At 49.1% G+C, this 22778-nt stretch overlaps 9 protein-coding genes across 9 annotated transcripts; 3 read left to right on the plus strand and 6 right to left on the minus strand.

Annotated features, from left to right (window-relative positions):
* Positions 1-1622: 1622 nt before the first annotated feature.
* Positions 1623-2941, plus strand: V1518DRAFT_423121 (uncharacterized protein). Its single transcript, XM_066905615.1, has one exon. The coding sequence runs from the start codon at positions 1854-1856 to the stop codon at positions 2796-2798; it is 945 nt and encodes a 314-aa protein (XP_066757202.1). The 5' UTR covers positions 1623-1853; the 3' UTR covers positions 2799-2941.
* Positions 2942-2965: 24 nt separating this feature from the next.
* V1518DRAFT_423123 (MoaB/Mog domain-containing protein) lies at positions 2966-4025 on the plus strand. Its single transcript, XM_066905616.1, has 2 exons — positions 2966-3123; positions 3183-4025. Exons 1-2 carry the CDS (start codon positions 2983-2985, stop codon positions 3990-3992), a joined length of 951 nt encoding a protein of 316 aa, XP_066757203.1. The 5' UTR covers positions 2966-2982; the 3' UTR covers positions 3993-4025.
* Positions 3878-5119, minus strand: V1518DRAFT_423124 (xylose isomerase-like protein). The gene has a single exon (XM_066905617.1). It carries the CDS (start codon positions 5046-5048, stop codon positions 4029-4031), a length of 1020 nt encoding a protein of 339 aa, XP_066757204.1. The 5' UTR covers positions 5049-5119; the 3' UTR covers positions 3878-4028.
* A 219-nt stretch (positions 5120-5338) lies between these two features.
* V1518DRAFT_423125 (uncharacterized protein) lies at positions 5339-6813 on the minus strand (the record flags this gene model as incomplete). Its single annotated transcript, XM_066905618.1, has 1 exon — positions 5339-6813. A coding segment is annotated over exon 1 (898 nt), but the record flags the coding sequence as incomplete, so codon positions are not given.
* Positions 6814-11389: 4576 nt separating this feature from the next.
* Positions 11390-12785, minus strand: V1518DRAFT_407688 (WD40-repeat-containing domain protein; the record flags this gene model as incomplete). Its single annotated transcript, XM_066902007.1, has 3 exons — positions 11390-11637; positions 11699-12685; positions 12782-12785. 3 exons carry the CDS (start codon positions 12783-12785, stop codon positions 11390-11392), a joined length of 1239 nt encoding a protein of 412 aa, XP_066757206.1.
* A 3178-nt stretch (positions 12786-15963) lies between these two features.
* On the plus strand, positions 15964-16332 carry V1518DRAFT_429759 (uncharacterized protein; the record flags this gene model as incomplete). The annotated part of the gene is made up of 2 exons (XM_066906146.1): positions 15964-16062; positions 16111-16332. 2 exons carry the CDS (start codon positions 15964-15966, stop codon positions 16330-16332), a joined length of 321 nt encoding a protein of 106 aa, XP_066757207.1.
* V1518DRAFT_423135 (glycosyl hydrolase family 76-domain-containing protein) lies at positions 16282-17872 on the minus strand. Its single transcript, XM_066905619.1, has one exon. The coding sequence runs from the start codon at positions 17804-17806 to the stop codon at positions 16412-16414; it is 1395 nt and encodes a 464-aa protein (XP_066757208.1). The 5' UTR covers positions 17807-17872; the 3' UTR covers positions 16282-16411.
* On the minus strand, positions 17873-19788 carry V1518DRAFT_423136 (Asp/Glu/Hydantoin racemase-domain-containing protein). The gene has a single exon (XM_066905620.1). It carries the CDS (start codon positions 19521-19523, stop codon positions 18318-18320), a length of 1206 nt encoding a protein of 401 aa, XP_066757209.1. The 5' UTR covers positions 19524-19788; the 3' UTR covers positions 17873-18317.
* A 1707-nt stretch (positions 19789-21495) lies between these two features.
* V1518DRAFT_423139 (uncharacterized protein) lies at positions 21496-22595 on the minus strand. The gene has a single exon (XM_066905621.1). The coding sequence runs from the start codon at positions 22280-22282 to the stop codon at positions 21674-21676; it is 609 nt and encodes a 202-aa protein (XP_066757210.1). The 5' UTR covers positions 22283-22595; the 3' UTR covers positions 21496-21673.
* Positions 22596-22778: the final 183 nt, after the last annotated feature.

Here is a 22778-nt window from a genome sequence, read left to right on the forward strand (position 1 = left end):
TATTATTAGGGTAACCAGATAGAGTTTAATGTGATTTCAAGCTTTTCAGTGCCATCTGTTGTTACAGCGGCCAACCGCGAGTTGTGGGGCAAATTTAAGTGCAAGGGCGCATTTGGTTCGTCACGGAGCGTCATCTACGCAAAGTACACTGGCGCTGGGTAAATCAACTTGTCAGGCACGGCAATCGGATGGGGCTTGATGCGTGAAGAGCGTTGTGTAACAGGCTTCAACACAAGGAAACAATTAAGGGTCGAAAGCTGCTAACCCAGTTCGCATCGCAATTATATATGAACGATTTTAAGTTGAGCAGTTCTATAGCAAAATTGTTCGTACTATCTTAATCCAAAACATGGAGACCATAACCAAGGATTAGAAAGCAATGGTGAATTTTTTGCACCGCTTGTGGTCACCGGGTGTTCGAGTCAGCTGGACAAGTGTCGGGCCATCGTGTAAGTGCAGTCTGAAGTCGGAAACCCCAAGTCGAGTGAATAATGCAAATTTGCATGCACTTCCCTCATTCCAAATATTGTACCATAACCAAGACTTTGAGAGTGAAAAAATTACTGACATCCGCCGTTCTTGCATAACCATCAATCGCTCTAATCCTCAGTGCAGTCTCAAGTTAGAGAATTTTAAGTCACATGAAATCAATGCAAATTGCCCGTACGTTTGTGCTTTAAGATATTGAGATCATAAATTAAGCTAAGAGAATAAGGCTGAAGTATGTAGTTACTTTTACTGGATGCTCAAACCAATCGGCTGAATTGGGAACATGCTCGATATTGCCCCAATTGACGACAAAGCAGTCCCAAATTATTAAAAACTTCACGCACCATATTCTCTTTGGGAGTCCATCCATACATTTGACATTCCGAATATTGGAACTGTAGCTCAGCTTCGGTGGGTGGGGTACAGTGAAAGTCATCGGCAGTACAAGTGAGTAGAACAAACGTCCGTCACTTTAAAAGTCCGCACGCCAGTGCCAAGGTGGAGAATTTTAATCTCCATTCCTAATTTTAAAACTGCACATGCCGTCAGTGCTCTCGAATTATTGAGATTGTAGCTGGGGTGAGAGAGTGACATGAAGTTACCGGTCACCGACTGTTCAAGTTTGCTGTAAACATATCATGCAATCCAATCGTCAGCGCGGCCCCAGCATATGAAACTGTAAGTCGGGGCACACTCAATACAAAATTGCCTATACCTTAATATCTCAATAAATTGGAACGGCAACCAGGGTTCCGAGAATTTGGAGTAAGTGATCATAGTTCTGGTTGTAGTTAGCTCGCGTCAGTTGTTCCATGTCAGTTGAATATGCGGCGGGTGCTCTAATCTGCAGCAATCCTAAATTAGAAATGCCAAGCCGGACGATTGCCTTACAAATACTCAGACCTCAGAGATACACAATATTAGGGCTATAAGCAATGATAGCTACGTAGATACATAGTTCAAATGTTGCAAGAAAAATTGCGTAAACTTGCCGAGCAAACCCCCAAACGTTAGACTGCAGCGAAAGCGATACTTAAAAGTCTAAAGTCAGCTCTCACAACGCCCTAACCCGCAAATGCGCCAGCGTCTCGACTCCCAGAACACGTCTTCGCCATTTTGCTGAGTCGCTCCGCACGGTTGCAGTAATAATATCGCACGTTTACTCTCGCCCATCCATTCCAATTCGGCATTGTCTTAGATATCGCGTTATAATAAGCGATAATGCAGTCCTCTACTGCAGAGAAGTGCCCGCCATTGGGCCGGTATATTAGCCCAGCGGTGCGCTCGCCCGTCTCTTCCCTGCCCACCACTTTGGAACACTCCCCGTCATCGATCTATACATCTTCACTTCGACACACATACCCATGGCCCCGCCACCATTTTGCTTGTCTTCACCATCGATGATCAGCAGCATGTTTTCTTCAAGATCCACCCTCAAAAAACGCAAAGCGACGGATATTCCCAGACTGTCCTGCTTCAAGAGAGCGCGCCTCGTCGATGAGGATAACGACGCCGAGACATCCGCGCAAACAGAACTCGCCACGGCCTTGGACTTTAGCACAGACACGATGAGTATGACCGACATCACTGTGCCGCGGCTGCTGCACTCCAGGTACCCGCTACTGCGCGATCTTGTCACATTTGATTATCCCAGGAAGTACGACGCTCCATGCACGGGCTTTGCAGTGACCCACCTGCTGTCGCGGCTCTTTGCCAGCTCAAATACCGAGAACATCATTTTATTTGGTGCTGACCAGCGCGACCGTATCGACAGGATCATCGCCGTTGCGAACAGTCACTGCCAGTATTTGCGGCACCCAGTGATGCTCCGCTTTGTCTCGTTGAATGCCCACCAATTTGATCGCGGGTTATACGGTTCTTCGGATTCCGCGCGCGAGAGATTACGCGGAATTATTTCGGATTTGGTAGGATTGCAGCGACATTTCACCACCCGTTTTGTATTACTCATTTGGGGTCTCGATAGCTACGTGCACACCTACGGCAGTGCATTCGGGGAGGTGCTTAGTGACTCTCGGACAGAATACGATATTACGATCCTCGGGACGATATACACCGAGAAAGGATTCGATCTCTGCGCGACAGACAAAGTTACGGATCCCGAGGTTTCGATTACAATTACGTTGACCAATACCGAGGAGGTCCCGGACAATGAGTTGCGCTCACTTGCGGAGATGCAACTGCCACGCGAGGCGGTGCGATTGTTATTGGCGCCTGGCGAGGTGCCGGACGTGGAAAGTCCTGTAATGTTACCGCATCCTGCCAGGCAGTATGGGCCGTATTTTGAATAAGCGTTTCTAGTTTGTATTGTGTATCGTGAATAAGTGTGACAATGAGAATCAGGATTTTCATAAGAATTACATTTGTTTGATCTTACTCTGTTGTGTTGAAGTGTACGCGGTCATTGATAGGCATCCACTACGCTCAAACCTTAGCGTGCTCTTCCCCGCACTGGCTCCAGACCGAAAATCGTCCATGACAGCGATAAGCCCACTTCTCCGCCGTCTCTCCTACACCGCTACGTCTACTCATCCTAGACATCCTCGCATCTTCTCGTATCTCTTCATCACTCGCAGAACAATGGCGACGCACCCGCTCGCGACTGCCGCGTGCTTAGTACGCCGCACTTAGCTACTGCTACACCGCCTCCGTACAAGCTGACGAACGACTACCAGATCATCGGCGACGAAGTGCTTAATGGAAAAATCCGTGAAGCAAATTCTTACACCTTTGCCAAACTCTGCTTTGAGATCGGTCTAGAACTACAGCGCGTTGAAATCATTGCGGACGATGAAGAGGAGATCGTGGAAGCCGTGCGTAGGATGGCAAAGAACTACGATTTTGTGGTAACCTCCGGCGGCATCGGTCCCACGCATGACGATATCACGTATTCCTCGATTGCGAAGGCGTTTGCGATGCCGCTGGTGCTTCACGACGAAACGGTTGAACGAATGAAGAAATATGGCCGTCGACGGATCGATCCAAGTGACGTTGCCGCACACGCAGCGCAGATGCGCATGGCGACGCTGCCGCTGGGGTCATCCGCGGCAAATGCGGATCCGGCAGAGAAGGTGGACGTGATCTACTCCCTCGAAGGCTCGTGGGTCCCGGTCGTATGTGTGGCGAGCAAGATTCATATTCTCCCCGGCATCCCCAAGCTTTTCAACGGGCTACTCACCGGCTTGCTGCCATACATTGTACCTCGAATTCCGGCTTCCCAACGCAAAGTACGGCTGCTAGTGTCTACACACAAGCCGGAATCAGTGATGGCTCCTTTTTTGACCGACTTGCAAGATCGCGTGAACGACAAAGGCATCAAGATTGGGAGCTATCCGCATATGACGGCTGGTATTAACACCGTGAGTATTGTGGGGAAACTGGAGTACGAAGAGTACATGCGCGAACTTGTCAAAGAAACAGAGGTCGCGTTGGAGGGTGAGGAGATTAGTACCGAAGACGAGGCAAAATTGAGCGCGCAGTCGTAGATTAATGCATTCATCTATATCCTTTCCATGCAATTTTCACAATCCCAAGTTTTCAATCAGTTTTTCCCAGGAGGTTTGTCCACGTGCGGCGTACTCCGCAGGCACATTTGGATCCTTATCGTAGTGCCCAATGTTGAAGAGTTCCGCGCTGACCCAGCCTGTATACCCCATGCGCTTAATCACGGTATCAATCACAAGTTGAATCGGTAAATACGCGCCCAGTGATGTCTCATACGGAAATAGTCGTGAGTTTCGCGACCATGTCATCCGCGGCAGTTGCGCGGCATCGTAGTACTTGTGGTCCTTATTCAGCGGCGGATCGTACCTCTCTCCATCCGCTGTCTGAAAGTAGAAAACTTTGGCGAGATCTACCTCAACCGCGAGTTTATCCATGGATGCTGCCAACGCAGCGTCGGCGTCGGCGTTTTCGCCGGTGGAAGAGGCGGGATCAGCCCACACCCGTCCCACGATGTGGAACGTGTCCAGACAGATGCCAAGGTTCGGCAAGTCGATTAGCTTAACCACATCCCATGTTTGTTCCCATAAATCAATATGGGTGCCCCAGCACACAGCCTCATATGCGAACCGGACAACAGGCGATTCTTTGAGTCCAAGTTCCGCGATTTCTCGCATATCCGCGACGATCGCATCTATATCCCCCGTCGTTCCAGTAATCAACCACGTACTCGGCACTTGAATCAAATCTGTCCGCAAGATTTTGACAAGTTTAAACCAGAACTTCAACTTCTCAATCGCAGCAGCATGCGCGCTTCGGTCAACAAGTCCGTCATAGAATCCAAATGGCTGTAGGCAAATCACGTCAATCCCAAATTTATCGCACCCGGCCCGCACGCGTTCCGCGGCAAGGAGAAGATTCGCATCGCTCAAGCCACCAGGCAATCCCCGCGCATGTGTCTCAAGGCACTCATAAAAGATCTCGATGCCGTCAAAGTCGTGCAGCGCAGCTTCTTCGATTTTGTGGAGTATGTCATGACCCGCCGGCGCACGGCCAAGGGAAATGCTGGCAATTCCGGGACGGAGACCAGCAGTGGCCATCGCGTAGGATAGTGGATGGTAAGGAGGGGGTGGGCTGGTAGTTGACGGCTTGTGGTAGTAGATATCTGCGGTGGCAGTTCGGAGAACAGAGCCATTAACCTGAGCTTCATCAAATCTACGCTGCGGGTTAGGGCCATTTTCGCAACAAGACACATACGTGTTGCGGTTATACTTTCGACACAGTAATTCACCTCCAATACATTCGAGATGGATGACTACCTGGATGGAGGCCGGGACACCAACAAGACCATGCCAGACTGAATAAGTCGACGTCTATCCAAAAATGAAACGACCGTCTTGTGCGAGCTTATTTTCCTATTGTGTCTTATCAACTACTTCTGACTTTACACGACCACTAACACCTTTGCTTGCGGTGTTCTTTCATTCGTTGTCTGACATCGCGCATGTACATCACGGGCTGGTGGCCTGGACATCGGAGGATGATAAGCAGCAGGAGGTTGGCACGTAGAGCGTAGTTATGCCATTGATTGGGGTGCTCTTGAAAATATGTTCAAATTGCCATGCGTTTCAAAGACGCGCCAAGATGCATGCCATAGCTCGCGACAAGCAGGGATTTTGAACAAAAACTCATTACTCCAGCCTTGTAAGGCAGATATACACAGAATCTGACATCCAACAATGCCTATACCGTATTAGAAATTCTCTTTTTTAGTCTCGTGCATTCATAACTTCTCTGCCTCATTCTTCGCCGGATCGCTAATTCAGGAATACCTCGATTCTCAGAGGACTAGGAAGCACTTGCCGCGTATACTGCCCGTGAGGCTCGCTGCCGCGCACACGAGGTAAGTGCTTATCGGGTCTCGCAACCATATTCGCCATCGCGGGGTCGATCCACTCGATCGTCGCCATTGCCTTCCGTAGAACCGCTGTTCGGCACGGCGCAAACTCCGCGACCTTGCACGCCTGCTCCCGCGATACTTCCGCTTTCTTTCGCTGCATGAACGAGACATTGACCAGCACAGATACATCTGGACGGATGATCTCGCTGAGGCTGCATACTTGAAGACCAGTTTCGGAGTGCATCGCGCCGAGTATGACAACATCGCCTCGAACGCGTGTGAATTTGAGCAACATTGGAAACGCCCAGCCGTAGGTGCGGACGTAGTGATCCAGATTGCGAATTACGAGCACACAGCGCGATGAAGTCGCAATCTGGAGCATCGCGATATCTTCGATTATGCCTTGTACCCGCACGTACGCGCTCTCGGGGGTGTACACACCACGCTCAAATCTGACTGGATCTAGCCTGATGAACCGGATTTCCGTAAGTGCACGACACCTCGCCGCAACCGACGCTAACACGTCTTCGATATACCCCTCTCGCTTGCGCCCGTATAAAATTACGGTCTCAGCATTCCGGGTTGCGAATATCCGCATGAGCAAGCGGAGCACGCGGATGTCGTGCGGCGGTAATCGGTGCTCTGCGCGTTCGCGGCGCGTGTAGCTCGTGAGGAAGGGGTACTTTGAATGCCTTGCAAAAATCTGGAATGTATCGTTGACTTTAACAGGTGTAGTCCGGAGGGGCTTGCGCTTGAAGAAGTTAAGGAAGGAGAATGGTGATGCCCATTGCTTGTCGCTGATGATTTGTGTTGTCGCCATTGCTGAGTTCCGTTATCGATAATTGAGAAGGAACACAAGATGAAGTGGAGTACGCCAATTTATACGCCCCCTCGTGAGGCGATACGCGCGATATGACGCCGCTGGATGGGCCATATTTGTTGCGATATGTGCAGTGGAGAGTCTGAAGCGAGGCGACACAGAAGCATGCGGAGATACTGCGGGTTAGGGTCCGCGCCATGCTTAGATCACTGCTTCAACATGACTTGGAATTAGGCCGATCTTCCGGAGCTGCAAGACTGCTATGTAAGATGTTTGGTTTCTGGTGATGTTTAACTGATCGGTTATTTAGGAGATGAGAATGGAGTTTGGGCTGATGCGCGACGACGATATGCGGATCGCCGAAGGTGAGGTGCTGAGCATGTTAGAATATCAGGACGATGCAGCGCAGCTGTAACAAAATGATATCTGGGTGCTAAGATGACGGGGAGCAGATTTTTACAAAGCTAGATAATGCAATCAGATTACGCTGTTGTGGATGTGCAATAAGGCATACAACGCAGTTCACGATCGGCTGCGCGAGAGCGGAGCATTGCGTTGAAGCTATCAGTTTGATACGGGGACTTTGACAGTGTTGAGCAATATATTACACGAAGACACTAAAGTATCCGAGCGATGTGATGAGGTGTGATAACAGCATCGAGAGGCATACTCCCGCAGGAACAAAAAGCGCGTGACTGCAGAGACGAGGCCATATGCTTGCAGCATGAAGCGAAGTGGAAGAAGTCCAAATCGACAAACCTGTCCCCAAGTTTACTTTGATTACAGCCGTTGGACATTCAAGACAGTTGCGCACCTGCAGCGGTGAGTAGCTAACACGTTCATCTCAAAGTCTCACGAGTAGCAGGAACTCTGCCGCTAACCTAATTTCCCACTGATGTGGCGACGAAAAGTTGTCTGATAAAGTAACTAATAATACAAAGCGTAGTCACGAAGCTGTTGTCAAAGGAGTGATATCCAAAATCCATCTCTTCAAAGGTGAAATTATAACGCCTCCTGCTCAAAAATCTGTGTTCCATATGCGCCGAGTAACTTAGCTGGCCTATGCAAGCGCTGGCGACATGCACACAGCAGGGCTACATTTCGAAGCAGCCATTAACGTATCCCCGTCCGCTGATAATGTCGAAAGTGTCAATATTGGCACACACGAAATGTCCAAGAGAATCTTAGATGCAGTGTCGACATCGATAATGACTTCGGCTGGTGCGGGTTGACGAGTTTTTCCACGTCGACAGGGACTGCAGCGTCTGAATCGAAAATTCCTGTCACTGCGCAGATGTGGAATGCCTCCTGGGACTCAACCGTACCGATCATGGATATATTGCCAAGCTCCCGCGCATTCTTGAGCGCCATCTCTAATCCCCATCTGTATGTGCGAATCAAATAGTCGAGGCCACGAATAATCAACGTGCACCGCACTCGATGGGTGTGCTGCATGCGTCCAAGTTCCGCGACGATGCATCGCAATCTCGTGTATGCGGCCTCAGGGGATTGCAAATTACTGTCGAATGGGCGTCTGTCAAGCTTGATAAATTTGAGAGGCCGCTTTTTTTCATCGACTTTTCCTTCGATCGGTACGTCGGTAAGCACGCGCTCGATGTGACGCGATTTCAGTCAAAATAGCACGACGTTCTCCGGTGTGGCGTCATCATTGTCTTGCAGAGCCGTTCCAAAAGTTCCGTTGCCGCCACGCTGATCCGGGACGACACATTGCTCTCCGGAAGCTCAAGTATTGTGAATAGCGCGTTAAAGATGTATTCCTGACTCCATGTCGCAACCTCGGTGGCCTTAATCTCCGCGCAGTTGTTAAGGCGGCGGCCAGATTTCTTGTTCCTAATGCGCTTGGAAACACGGTTTGAATATCACGCCGAAAGTTGTGTCCAAAGAGCAACTGTCTTTGCGAAATTGGTTAAGAACTTCGTCGCAGGCATTTTGGACACAGGTAGCATGGCGTTCTCAGAACTGTTGCGAGTGTGAACTGCCATGATAGAAGCGATGCGAACGATGCAGAGGATGCGGACGGTAGAACAAGCGGAAATGCAAAAGAGAAAGGCAGTAGAGGCGTGCCATTTTAACTTGGGGAAGAGGCGATACGTATGCTTAGCTGGACGTTGCAGGGCAACGAAATAGAGAAACGGGCCGCAACGTGGTTTAGGGCCAAATATCGGCGAATCTGCGGGTTAGGGCTTATCACGTGAAAGTGCGGCTGATTATGCTTGTTTGACTTGACAATAGCTGTTGGAAAGGCTTTGCCAATTCAAAGAACACTAAATGTGGGCTCTGCTACAAAGATATTCACTCGATTATATTGACATCAACTGCGAATCTGTGACAAGTCCACCTAAACCAGAAGTTCAAAGACTCTACTGGTTGCATCATACGCGTTGTGTCGATAGCGCATTGCTCGAGCAGTACCGGACATGGCTGAGTCTTTGTTGCAACGACTAGAAGTCTCCACAGCAGGTCACGACACTCGACGAGATGAATCGGCGGTTTTCGAATGGAGTTAATATGTTGTGATTGTTCAATGGCCGTGACTCCGCGAATGTCGCCTCTATATGAACTCTCGTCATACACTCCGTCATGCGACTTCGAACAAGGCTTTTAGACATTGACCACACTACAAGAAGACTTCAAGATATATGCCGCATTTTTTTGATTTCTGCAGCACGATACCCTATGCGAAGCGCAACAAATCCATGAAGTGAGGGCGAGCACTCGCTGCTCATCTACAGAATTAGTGGTCGCTGTTAATTATTGCGCCTGCTGAACCTTTGTGATATTGCATTACCACTGTCGCCTGTTAAGCTTCTTGTTACTGTTTCTGAGTGGCAGATTCTTGTCCACCACATGCACTAGAGGAGGCCATCGCGAGGCTAGCACCATCGCGGCGATCTTTATCGACCTTTTCGTAACTACTTTAAAAATCCACTGTTCGGTCTTGATCTTCGTTGTCGTCGGTGCTTGGATTAGTCTTTAAAGATTTGTTATTATACATCTGCGCCAAGTGCCATTATCCCGTAAAATTACATCCTTAGTGTTCCTGATAGCTGACAAATGAAGGCCGGCACTTCGTATCTGTTCATGATATTTTCACTCATGCACTGCTGCAGATACTGCCCGGTTAGTGCGTAACACATGCTGTTGTGCAGTATTGCCATAATAGCAATCGCGATGACAACAGGCTACTTGACGCTGAGTCTAGCGATTCATGAGATCTTCACCCACGAGACGGCATGATAGTCGCGTATGTCTCTAGTAGTAATATACTACTTCTCCGGGCGGAATATCATAGAGTAATAACCATATGAGGGGTCGTCTATACAAGCTTGCGTGCAATTGTAAACGGTCAAGTTGGTCATTTGCCCAGGTTTTCTAAAGTACAAGAGTGATTAGTTTTTTTGCTTGCATTATTTCACATAGCAGATTACTGGACGCATGCCAGACGGAGGCGCCTTAGGCTCGTGAGGTACGCTGGTTGCCATTGCAGTTTGAAATCAAAATACGGAGAGTGGAAGGGAGTAGAAGGGATCTTGCCGTCCCTGAAAAGATTCTTGCAGGCAGCTGCTGATGGCAGCCTTGATGACTGAATTCACTCTGGCTCGGTTCTCGGTTATCTCTTACACGCCATACCAGCTACATTAGTCGCTCTATGTGTGCCACTGCTTCAGCGCCCAGTACTAGCAAGACTAATCTATTACTAATCGTATGGTCCTGACAAATTTGGCATGTAACTTAACTCATCTCCGGATAGTCATCATATTTTAGACCTAGGCAGCCAGGACTGTGGCATTCCCACTGATTAATGCCGTAGTTTCTAAGCCTTCTAATCAGAGCATTGCGCTGATAACTACCCCGTGTAGGCCGTGGCACTGAAGAGTCGAGAGCCAAAGACGAATTGCCACGACCGGTAGAGCCTCGGCGGCCGCGGGTCGTCAACACGCTAGCACTAAGCTTCGCGCAGTGCACGGCACAATTGCCATGATTTGCAGTGATGAGCTTCAAAGCTCGGCTGAAAGGCTAGCTTGATGTTGTCATGTGACCGCGGATCTGCGACTCGCACAAGCCTTCCCTTTTGCTTCCCAGCTAGCTAATTATGTATTTACCGGAGTTGGTAGCTAATACAGCAAGTCGGCAACCGTCACCGTGAGATATTCATTGACGAAATTAGTAGCTGCGAGGTTCAGTTAAGTAATAAGTAGTGGCCAGATTTAGCTAGAAGCTAATGCGACCGTGCGACTTGTAAATTAAGACAGTTAACTATATAAATAGTTAGTCAATTAAAATTAGCCATCCGATGATTGGCTAACAATAGTTAACTAACTCGTCAGAGGTTGCTAAGTATAAAGTCGCTAATATTGGTGTGTGGTGATCTCGGCAAGTGAGATGGCTGTATAAATAGCTAATAGATTGCAGCCAATGGATTGCAGCCATTAATCTGGCTCTCTTGGGCAGCTTTCAGTGACTAATTCAGGCCACTAATTCAATGAGTCATATGTGCCACCTAGTATCCACGCCGCCTTGTTGAGTTAATGTACGGTCGCACTCGATAATAGTAAACTAAATTCCTACAACTAACAGGCACTCCGTCTGCGTCTGCGTCTGCGCCAACTTGCTCGCCGCCAATAACCAGCAATAGCAGCATAGTTAGTTGATAGATGGCTGATAAGAGACGCTACCGAATCGCAAATTCTGCAGTGAAGTCAGAGATCTGCAAAATAGCGTAAATATGTTGCGTCTAGCTCATATACAAAGCTCAGAATCGTAAGACCATAGCCACCGTTGCGATCCTGTGAAGAGACCGCCACTATGCAGTTACTAATCCCAATGGCTTTGACGATATCCGAGTCATTCATCGTTATTTTATGTGCAGAAGAAGGAACATTTAAGTCCCACACCGTCAGCATATGTTGGTTGTCGTGGTTGAGATAAGACTCTTCTCTCGTGAAAACTATTTGAACGCAGATTAGACGACTGTGACAAATAATCGGACATGATATCCAAAAACGTACATCTATTGTCGCTGACTTCCATTTCACAAGTACGGCATTGCCCCTTGCTAATTCCACAGTGACCCGTCTGTGTGTCTAACGTATACAGGGTGCTATCAATTGCACTAAGGATTTTCGTTCCATCGCCATTAAATCGCAGTCGCTTGATCTGAGGCCTAGTAGCAGTTGACCTCTGTTGTGTTTGAACTTGAACTCTCCACCTGCGAATCTCACCGCCTGTCTTCAGTAAGCAAAGTTCATGCTCACCGTACTGGTGATATATGACAAGGAATGGATGATGTATATCAAATGAGGTCAAGTCATCAGGTGCAAGATCGTACCAAACCGGATACTCTAGCGCACCTCGGCCGACAACTTTCAGATTATTAGGTGCGTACATCCAGGCTACAGCTCTTGAGTCCATACGTATTTCGTATACTGGACCATTACCATTGGCGAAATATTTCAATGGGGTATACGATTTCATAGACCAGATTATCACGGTTCCATCACTAGCACCTGAAATTAATAATTCAGTATCAAATTGCAAACAAGTGATTCCTCGAACAGTAGAGCCCGTGGTTGTTGGTAGAATTCCGTCTTGGGGCCATTTATGATTTAAGGCTTGTATCAATCGGCCGGTGTGCACATCCCAAATCGAAATTATGTCGTACTGTGCCGAACCAGTCGCGATCCTATCACCGTGACAACACAGAGACTCCACTGGATAACTGAGTGACAAGAAGTTGCGGCGGTACTTATTCTTCTTCCTGCGGGCGTCCAGCCTAAATCTCGTTTCGTATAGCTTCATGTAGTTCAAGTGGGATGGTAGTTGCCTGATAAGCGGCCACTCTCTCCAGCGCTCGCGCAATTTATCGCTCCATGTGAGGTTATCTGCCGCAATTGCATTCCAGTTCCTGTTCACACCACGACATTGCACTAAATCCAAAGCACTGAGGTATTTAAAAATCGTGATTAATATCTCGGCGGAAAATGTATTAGCAGCGTCTACGTGCAGTATCGCTAGTTAGTTAACTCGTGTGTGAATTTGATTCACGTCAAACTCATTGTTCGACTGTGAGCACCTCTTTGAAGATCACTTACCCATGGTTTCCATGTCGTGCTTCTGACTACGAAAATCTGGACGGAATAATTGAACAAGACGCAGATGACAGGGTGTACATGTGTCTTTGCTCGATGATGTAGCAATGTCGGGACAGAGATAGATACAGAGTGTTGGGAGAACTGGCACCACACTTAGAAGTGGGGATATTTCGGAGATGAACGTCGCACCGCCAGCTTCGGTATACGCACATTTGGTGTCCTATGCGTGTGAAGACCCTGTGCCCCACCACGCTACGAGAAGGACTATATTACAATATTGTATTATTCAATTGCTTCAGGTCCTTTGGCGACTATGCTATTTGCTAATTAATTATCTACAATTTCTTTCCCTAACAGGTCAATTTACGATTGACAGAAGACGGAGGTTTTACAAAATAACGCAGGAAGTCAGTGTGACTAATAGGTCCCGTACTCGGTCGTACGCTGCCGTAGACGATCCGGAAAGTTTGAGATGGACAAAGGTATCTGTAGATCCCAAAAGCCGAAGTCCGCAATCGTATTGGCGATTCGCAGTCATGATAGTTTGTCAGTGTGTGCTGCACGGCACTGCTTGAAGAGAACCTCATTCTATTGTCGAACAATCGCACCAGAGCTTTCGTGATGCTGAGGCAGGCGAAGTTGGAGTCTGGAAGGCGGTGAAACACTCGATGAGGGCATACTTGATAGTTACAAAGAGCTGAAAAGTCATGCAAATCGTGCTGTCGAGATCCTGCTCTGTGATCCCAGTCAGGGAAGTCGCGGTCGCGGCGGTTTGTGCCGGAGCGGCGACATTCTTAAAGCGGTGACACTAGATCGCAAGAACAGACGGAACCTCCGGAATTCAAAACCTGACTATTGCCTTCTAACGATACAACTCTTCAAAGATTGCATGACATAGCGATTGGTAGCGCTACAGCGGCCGAAGCTCAGGAGATCGAAGTTGAAGAGTCGGGAGTGATGAGCGGGAAACGGGCCAGCGATGTGCCGCTATCGTCCTATATATCACCGTCGAGTTGCCTCTCCTCGTGATCGTTCAGTATGCGAAGGTAGTGATAGCGAAGGCCGATGACACCATAGCAGATAGCTCGATATCGCGATGGCACAATTTACACGATGACAACTTGTGTTTGGTCTGCCGGCGAATCTGCGGGTTAGGTTTTGCACGCGAACCGTGCGGCTGAGTTAGCAGCACGCTTCTCTGCTAGCGCAGAGTCTGCGCCCGGTCGCTGATCCGGGCTCTGCGGTATTCCATCACGACTTCCCGCAGAATTGCTTAAATATTCACGCATTGGACTTCTAAATTGATCCTTGAGAAGCTGATGCCGTAGATCAGAGCTTTGGGAAAGAAACTGCATGCTGAAGTCAGGAGATCACAGTGTGAGATCGCCGAGTGGAATCGCTCGTACCGTCACTGTATCACCTCCCATTCCCTAGCGCCTGCTTAGGGTCACACTATCCTGAGAATACTAAGGCATGCGTACGGGAATGATAACTGCAATTATCTAACAGATCTGAACTTTCAAAATTTTGGACGTCTCAATGGACGTACTTTTGGAAGTACAGTCATTCCACAAGTCGCCATCCTGCCTTGAGCTTGCCCGATGTGAATCTGTATTTATGCGCCCGCCATTTTTTGGTAATCGTCTGCCTTAAGCTAGCACTGATTTTGCGCATAGTCAGCTCGCACTCGCCTTGGCAAGTGTAGTCTTGAATACCCTATGCTCTCACAAACGATTCTGTATTCCTGAGATATGGTCGTACCTTTAAAAATACCTCCAAGATCGTCCGTCTATCATGCTGCCTTATAGTCATCACAAAATGGAAAATATAATTAATGAGCAAGAACGCAATAGGGCGCTAGAGAGCAATAAGACATAAATTTGGATATCAGAGCAAGTAATAGTGGCCACTGCTGTCTGTCTCCGCAGCAGTATGTGTCTCAATATGCTTGCTATGTGAGTGCAATGTAATGACGAGCGCATGCCATGGGTAATTATGGGTCTTGCACCTGCCATGTACGGGCGATGTAGCGTCGCTCAAAATAAGCCAAATGCACAAGTCGCTAGGCACTCTACCTATTTACAAATTCGTAGGCTACAAACACATGAATGGTCTGCAATAAAGTTTGTACATGAGGACTAGTTAGTAGGGAATTAATCTTACAGTTGGATATCGGCGACGAAAACTTGCGCTGTATGCAGCACCACGAAGAGCACCCTCGAACTGACGTACGTTGTATGAAGCGGAAAAATTAGACAACGCAAAGCTACGAAGCAACCTCATTGATATAAAATTGTGCCTGTCAAACAAGGCGAGGATCGCCTATCTGTTATGTACCAGGTTCAGAGAACCCAATTGAACGGCCATGGTGCATGATGGTGCATATAAATTGGCGCCATCGGGCAAAGCTGGTCTGGAGGTGTCCAATACAGGTATTTGTATTCATCCTGGAGACAGCACCATGAAAATTCGGAGAGAAAGTAAGGACGAGCGAGTCAAACGGACAGTCAATTGCTGTGAAATCCGCACATGCATGTCAAATAACAGGCGAGCAATAAGTTGAAATCGGCTTGAACTAAATCAAATGATTCATCCGCCGGTCGAAGTCGCGTTCGTATTTCGTAATTGACTGGCCGATTTGCAAGTCCACAGGCGATGCAGGGCACCCGACCGTGCACAAGCATTTCAGTCCCGGCTGAGCATCAACAGTGCGACACGACGCGACTCTCACTGGTATGTCAAAGTGCCTTTTGTCCAGCTACGACGTCTGAATTCTGATATTCTTGCTATCGTTCTGTCCGTGATTCCTTGATTTCACATGTGACCTGGTTTCTCATTTTGTCCAGATTCCAGGAACGCTGCGTAGCTCATACTTTGCAACATCGAATGCCATACACAGACAGACACGACTCGTCTATCGCTTATCTGTCTGAAGTACTACAATCTTCTCAAGTACCGTTCCCGGCATTCGTAGGTCGTTATTCCAAGAAAGAATAGCCGAAGCGTCGGCAGCGCGGCTCGCGGACCAGGCTATGCGGGGTCGGATAAGCGGCCGGCTCAGGGGCTATGCGGAACACCCCGCATTTGCTGGCTGGAAGACACATCTTCCTCGTATATAAATGCGGCGTGCGCCCCTAGGGATTCTTTCCTCCATCGCTCAATTGCATCTACAAGACTACGCAATGGTCGTCCAGCGTGTTACTATGTTCAAAATCCCAGAGCTCGAGGGCCAGCGCGAGTTGCTCGCAATGTACAAGAACCTCAGCGGGCTGGCTCTGAAGGTACGTTCTCCACGCCGTCTTGTCTGCGTATGTGCTAACCGGTACTAGGACGGTAAGCCGTACATTCTTCGCTGCGTCGCTGGCCACTGCGAAGAGGACTCGCGAAGCCAGGGGTACACTGTTGCGGTCGCGAATACGTTTGCCGACATGGACGGGTTCAAATTCTACGACACCGAGTGTCCCGCGCATAACGAGGTGCGCAAGGTTGTGCGCAAGTGGTCGCAGGGCACGATGATGGTGTATTTCAACAACGTTATTCCTGAAAATTAGACTATTACATATCACAATCAAAATCGTCACAAACATTTCCAATAATGCCGACGCCAAATTCCAATCCAATATCCCCAGCCTACTCCTCGATAGCGGAAACGTGCACCGTCTTGACGAGCTCGCCCGTGAGCATGAAAATCCGCGCAACCGCCGCGTTAGCGAGCATTGTTTTTGCAATTGGCCTATGCTCTGCCGCGCCCTTGCCGTTCTCGCGCTCGCTAGAATCCGGCTCCAACCACCTCTCGCCGCCCGTCAACGCATTATACGCCGCCGTACGCGCGTCGTCAATCACATACAAACGCAAACTGCGCCAATACATGCCATCGTTGGGATCTTGCAAGTATATCCTTACGAATGCAGCGAAGTGTTCGAGCTCGTGCATGATCTGCCTCGCGATGTCAGTGTCAGGCTGTGCTTTGGCGAGCACGGCAAGGCCTTCGACGAGGTGCTGCGCGAAGAAGGTTGAGTCGCGCCACCAGCGACGGACGGGGTCAGCGGATTTCTTGTCATATAGCGGGCCGCGGTGATCGATTGCTGCTTGCGCCATCTTGTTCGCGAGCTCGAGATGGCGCTCCGAGCCGCCACGCAGCTGGTGCAGCAGCACGCATGCGTGAATCGCGAAGCCAGTGTTGTATGTCCACTTCACGCGCTCAACTTTCCAATCACTATCCCCGCTGCGTCCGATCGAGTCATTTACAAGCATCTCGTCATACCCAATTAAATGTGCTTCGGTAAACCCAACAAGATCCGCAAGCATCTCAGAAAAATACTCCTTCTGCACGCCCATTAACGCAAGCCTCCCCGCCGCGACCGCAAGAGCACAAGTAGAACACGCGTTGCGACTATTGTTCTTTCCGATGTGCCACGGCACGCCGCCGGGATGTCCGGTGCGATCCCACCCCGTCGGCACGAGTTTCGTCATGATCGCGACCGCGCGGTCAAGAAACCGCGGATCACCCGTGGCCTCGTGTGCGGAAATCAAAGCATTGGCGCAATGCGCGTTGTCATCATAGTACACGTCGTCGTTGCCATCATACTGCACCCACGCAGTGTACGCGGAGTGCTTCTCGTTCCAGTGCCGCTCTAATGCAGCGAATCCAACCTCCAACCTGCGCAGGTCGTCCTTACTCTTTGTGCGCGCGTAGGTATCAGCGAGTGTCCACATGGCAATTGCGACAGGCCACACGACATAGCCGTGCTGCTTGTCAAGCGCTTCTGCGCTTTCCACCTTGGCGCAGAATTGTGCATGCTTGCGCGAGTAGAAGTACACGAACGTGCGTTGCGCCTGCGTGAGACCCTCCTTGCGCGGGTCAAACGCTCCGATGTGGAGCACCGTTTGTGCGTTCTCGAGAGGTGGGGCTTTGAGTAACGACGATGAGATCGGCGGCGGCAAGGTCGTGGAATTAGACGAGGAGTTCGCGCCCTGCGAAGATTTGAAGCGGTCTTTCAAGCCGTGGCGGATATGGCTCAACATTTTGGTAGAATCACGATAGTTGATAGAGATAGCGTTAGTAACAACAAGCAATTCACAGGCAGTTGGTAGGCATCTTATATTGCGCCGCGTTGGAGTGCGGATCGGCCTATGACGTCGATCTGATCACAGGGCTCCGAGCTTCGGGTTAGGGCTCAGTGGGCTTCACCAGATCTTCGACCGGATTCACTTCTCCTCTTTATGAATACACACTTGGTGCATTGGACGTCATCCGATAACTCACTCGCAAACGTAGTGCAGTTGTGCATGCTGACGGAGGCGAAAATCGGTCACTGTGCGGACAGTGATCACGCGGATCACCATGTGACGCCGTCAGGCCCACTCCCCTGATTATTCAAGACCTTTGCAGGCTGGCGAGTGCAAGAAAGGCTGGCGTATATCTTAGTTCTTGGTCTTCGAGGCGCTGAATTACCAAGCAAAAGAGATACTTCAGGTCGTGATCTCAGTACATTCATGACATCAATATGGGTCCATATGCTAGGCAGTTCTCTGTCTACAGCCAACCAGCCTTGGTGAGCAGGGTATCCACTACCTCCAAACTGTGCTCTAGTTCCGTGCTTTCCTTCTCTGTCCACTCACGCGTGCTCGGGATGTAATGAATCGAGATCCACGCGGTCAATACATCATCGCGGTACAGCGGTGCCAGCATCTGCGCCTTGACACCATATACCGACATCAGCGCCTTAGGCGGCGGAATAGGTGCATTAACGCAGTCTGGCTGTATGAGCAATTGATGACTCGTCTCAAGCCATTGCACAGTCTTCAGCGCGCGCTGGTTCAGCGACGGGTCAAGCTTCAGCGGTGCAACGCCTGGAGCGGTGGCTTCACCGGTGACCATGTCGGAGTGGCAGTTCTTCGCCGGGAGGTCGAGGCGGAAGGTTGTTCTGCTGGCGCCGGTAGCGTCGAGCAATCGTTTGAGCTCGGCGTTTATGTCGATGACGACCGGGTCGTCGCGGAGAAGTTGGCCCCAGCCGAAAATAGGGAGATTGACGTCGACCATGCGTAGCGCTTTCCACAGAGTGACGCAGATGCTGTCGAAAATAGGCTTGCCTAGCTCAGCCTCCATCTCGTCGATGACCAGCGCGACGGGCCAGTTGGTGCACGCCACGACGATGCACTCCGCGTCGGGCGAGTCCGCTGCGCGAACAAGCTCCTTCAGACGTTCCACCGCGGTGTTTCCAAACGCGACGTTCGCAGTCTCGTCCATCTGAGAGGTCTTGACAACCTCGTATCCAAGGTCGTTGTAGAACTTGACAAGACCCTGCGTCGGGCCGTCTGCGTACGGCCCCGCCATCGCAAAGCGCTTGATGCCGTACTCCTTCAACACCTCAATTTGTGCCAGCGTCGATGTCGATGACGGCAGCCCCGTCGCGGCCTGCATTTCCTCCGATAGTATCACATCCGCCTGCAACCCCTGCCCGCTCCAACTACCGGATGTCCCGTTCCACAACAACGCATCCAAGTCCGCATCCCCGAGCAGCACTGCGCTCGCGACCATCTTGTCGTTATTGAATTGGCCGATGCTGTTCGAGTCCGTGTCGAGTCGCCGTACGACCACGCGTGAGAAGTGGAACGACACGCGGTTCGCGATGCTGCTCGCCATCGCGACGGTCAACGGCTCCAGCGCCGTGTTGGATGACGGCACGATGAAGCCAATCTTCTTCAGGTCCCGCAGACTCGTGATCTTCTTGATGCTCATGGCGTAATTGGTAGATTCGTGGTGAAGGAGAAGGAGGAAGAAGAGGAGGAGAATGCAGTGGTGATGAAGTGACCGTAGACCCTGAATCTGGGCGACCCGGCGCCCGAGGAGCGGGCCGGATAAGTTATCCCCAGTACGGCTAGCTTCGCCGCAACTTACTCAGGGAGGTCACGTGACATTATGTTAGCTGAAGGATTAGCGCTCCTACTCGTTTTTTTTTGACGGCTGGTGGTACTGATGACATGTTGGCGGCATTGTACTAATGAACTAGCTGTGTGTGTTGGTGCTCAAAGGCGAGCGTCGTCAATGCTCTCCAGAGCGCGTAGTGCTTTGAGTTTATGTGCAGGTTAGAATAAGGTAGCTTGTACCAATAATTTCTGTTCAGCTTCTAGCTAAGTAAAGCCACAAAGGAAAGTTCTTTGATACATCACTATTGGCAAAACTTGTATTTCTGAATAGAAAATTTGCAGCTTCCAGCTTGAACGAGATCCGAGATTTTGGCAATCTTATAAAGATAGAACTAATTCATGTTGTCGAATCTATCAAGGCAAGTTTGTTTGTCGCGGTGTCTTAGAGACCAAGACCAGATAGGCAAGAAGCGCGAATGCAAGTTCAGCGCATGTTTCTCAAAGGTCTGACGTGGCTTCTGTGAAAAAAGTCTTGCCGGGATCAGACTCTTTAGTAGTTTCAAATCTCTTGGTAGTACACTTCTCGAAAGTACAGCGTCTGCAATATTTCGACCAACTTCATTTGTACTCATCTCTGCACACGCTACGTATGCTGTAATATTTCATTCGTTCTGTTATTTGCCCTTAATATGTCTAAAACTAGATTACGGACTTTAGTATTAATAGAGTTTGGATTTAGCTCGGGCCGGAAACAGGCGTTCTTTGAGGTGTGTTCTAGTATGATATATGCATCAACCTCGACAGATAGCAAATCTACCAGTCTTATTTCGCTAATAGAACATGCCCTGGTGACATATTGAGCACTACCGACGTTTTTTATCTTAATTAAGAAGTTCGCGGTGTCCAACTCACGTCTATGAAGTTCCAGTATTAACAGATTTACCCTCTCTACAGAAGGCGGCCCGTTGCGAGCATGTATGATGCTTGTCGGCGATTATGCGAGTTCACTTACAGACATACACACTGTCACCATTAGTCAAACTATATATCAATGACAGGCTATATCGCTGTCACAATGTGGCGGTGATGCGAGCAATTGGGGAAGTCGAATCATTGGACCTCGATTAAGGCTTAAGTCTCGATACGCAGCCGAAACATACGCACTTTTCGCTACTTTGTACACTATTTGCATCGAACATACCAACGGTACAGTACTTGCGTCGAACACACCAACAGAACCTGGTTATTTGACTTGCAAAGCACTGCAAGCCAATGTAGCCGCTAGCCCTAAATTTAGGGTTCTACTCCTGCCTTCCCTGGTTCAATTTGCTGGAAGTGCAACACGACTTCGAGCTCATGCGACATCGTTCTCGTTCTATTCTACCAATCACGAGCATATCTAATGCTTATATTGCTGAACTATGTTGAGAAACTGTAATGCGACTCGATAGAATGACTTCGTGTAGGCTGCATCTTGACACGAGTTCTAATTCGTGGAGAGCGATTTTCTGACTTCAGGGAACAAACGGTCGCCTTTAAGTGCATGCGCAAACAAAATAGAGTACACTAATCGCACTTGGCGGCATAATAATAGTTTACTCAGTAATTGAAGTCATGGACATTTAGAAAGTTTTGTCGAAGGATACGAGCGTCCGAGTGGACTGGTTTCAGTGTGCCTGTGATATTGAGGGATTGTGTGAAATTTTTGCGATTGTATGAAAACTCTTGGACTTTAATATAAAACTGCATAGTAAATTTATACTGTAGAGGCTTGAAATAAGCAGATTCATGAAAATTTGCGTCGGTGTAAGAGTACAGACCAAGACGTCGCAAGTTGCTAAAGCCTTCAGTGATCGTACGAATCATGTATTGTTTCTAATTTTCCGTGTAATACATAATATGCGATATGTAAATTTACGAATATAACTTGTGAAGACGCGTCTGCATCTTGAGATCAAATTTTGTCCTCTTAATCGCAAAGCTATCAACGACAGTACGAGAACTCGAAGTTGTGTCAACATATCAGCCCAACAAATCCAGCAATGCATCGATAATTGTATCAGGATCGACATAGGCATCAAAAGCCTTATGAATAGCTTCTTTTCCAAGAATCATTCCAACCTGTACTGCAATTTCTCTTTTCGTGAGCTCCGTTCCAAGTTTTGATGTAACGGAAATCACCGGTACGTTATGCGTAGTGACAGGCACTATCTCCCTAGTGCCTAGAGTATACGTCCAATGTCGCATGCTCGCAAGCTTGTCCAAGCAAAATTTCTTGCTTCCCAGTTTGCCGGTTGGATTAACCATAAATCCAACTTCTTTGTCGTTCTGCAGCTTCACAACTCGATCCACATTAGGCGCGAACCAGGCTTGTGTTCGAGTCGATGGGATTTTGACCAACATGGCTCTATCACTGCGGCAGGCGTACAATACTGCCTCAAAGTGAACGCCATTCTTAGTTCCCCAGATGAGACGCTTCTTGTTGAATCCTTTGCACGAGTGCCGTCCGACTACGGCAATCACAAAGTCGCCTTTCGCACGCCATTCCGCAGACTTCTCTTCGAGCGTTTCCTCGAGAGTTCGCCGTGATAAGTCAAGTGCCATAGCAACTTTGATTATTGTGAATATCATGGTGTGCGGCTAGAATACAGGAGTAGAGACGATGCTTGAGAGGGAAGAAGAGGCATTTAATGATTGATTAATGTCAAATGCGTACGTTGTGAGAATACGTACGCATATATGCTAGCCATTATTCCGTGTCTCGTGGAATAGCTAACTGGACGGCATCGTCGCTGATTTGCTGTTTAGAATGTCATATAGAGATAACAACTCAATAAAAGCGTCCTCAATCCATTTTCAGCTGATATGGCGTTGCATGTCCGGCTGACTGTGTCTACTTGCAGCTAAACCTTAAATGTAAGGGATCTGCCCGCGACGATGTACGCACTCGACTTTTTGAACGAGATGAATCAGACAAGCAAGCGCCAAACATATTTGATCATGCACTTGCTTAGCTAATAGCCCCAACCCCTACATATCTGGGGGGGGGGGGGGGGGGGGGGGGGGGGGGGGGGGGGGGGGGGGGGGGGGGGGGGGGGGGGGGGGGCGCGGGGGGGGGGGGGGGGTA

The sequence above is a fragment of the Limtongia smithiae genome (genome assembly GCF_038497785.1).
Source record: "Limtongia smithiae strain NRRL Y-17922 unplaced genomic scaffold V1518scaffold_16, whole genome shotgun sequence".
Classification (NCBI taxonomy): Eukaryota; Fungi; Ascomycota; class Lipomycetes; order Lipomycetales; family Lipomycetaceae; genus Limtongia; species Limtongia smithiae.

Bases quoted from the DNA above. Each gene is read 5' to 3' on its own strand.
- V1518DRAFT_423121 (XM_066905615.1), top strand. From the start codon at position 1,854: ATGGCCCCGCCACCATTTTGCTTGTCTTCACCATCGATGATCAGCAGC.
- V1518DRAFT_423123 (XM_066905616.1), top strand. From the start codon at position 2,983: ATGACAGCGATAAGCCCACTTCTCCGCCGTCTCTCCTACACCGCTACG. The intron at 3,124-3,182 runs GTACGCCGCACT...AACGACTACCAG, and splicing joins TCGCGACTGCCGCGTGCTTA to ATCATCGGCGACGAAGTGCT.
- V1518DRAFT_423124 (XM_066905617.1), bottom strand. From the start codon at position 5,048: ATGGCCACTGCTGGTCTCCGTCCCGGAATTGCCAGCATTTCCCTTGGC.
- V1518DRAFT_423135 (XM_066905619.1), bottom strand. From the start codon at position 17,806: ATGTTGAGCCATATCCGCCACGGCTTGAAAGACCGCTTCAAATCTTCG.
- V1518DRAFT_423136 (XM_066905620.1), bottom strand. From the start codon at position 19,523: ATGAGCATCAAGAAGATCACGAGTCTGCGGGACCTGAAGAAGATTGGC.
- V1518DRAFT_423139 (XM_066905621.1), bottom strand. From the start codon at position 22,282: ATGATATTCACAATAATCAAAGTTGCTATGGCACTTGACTTATCACGG.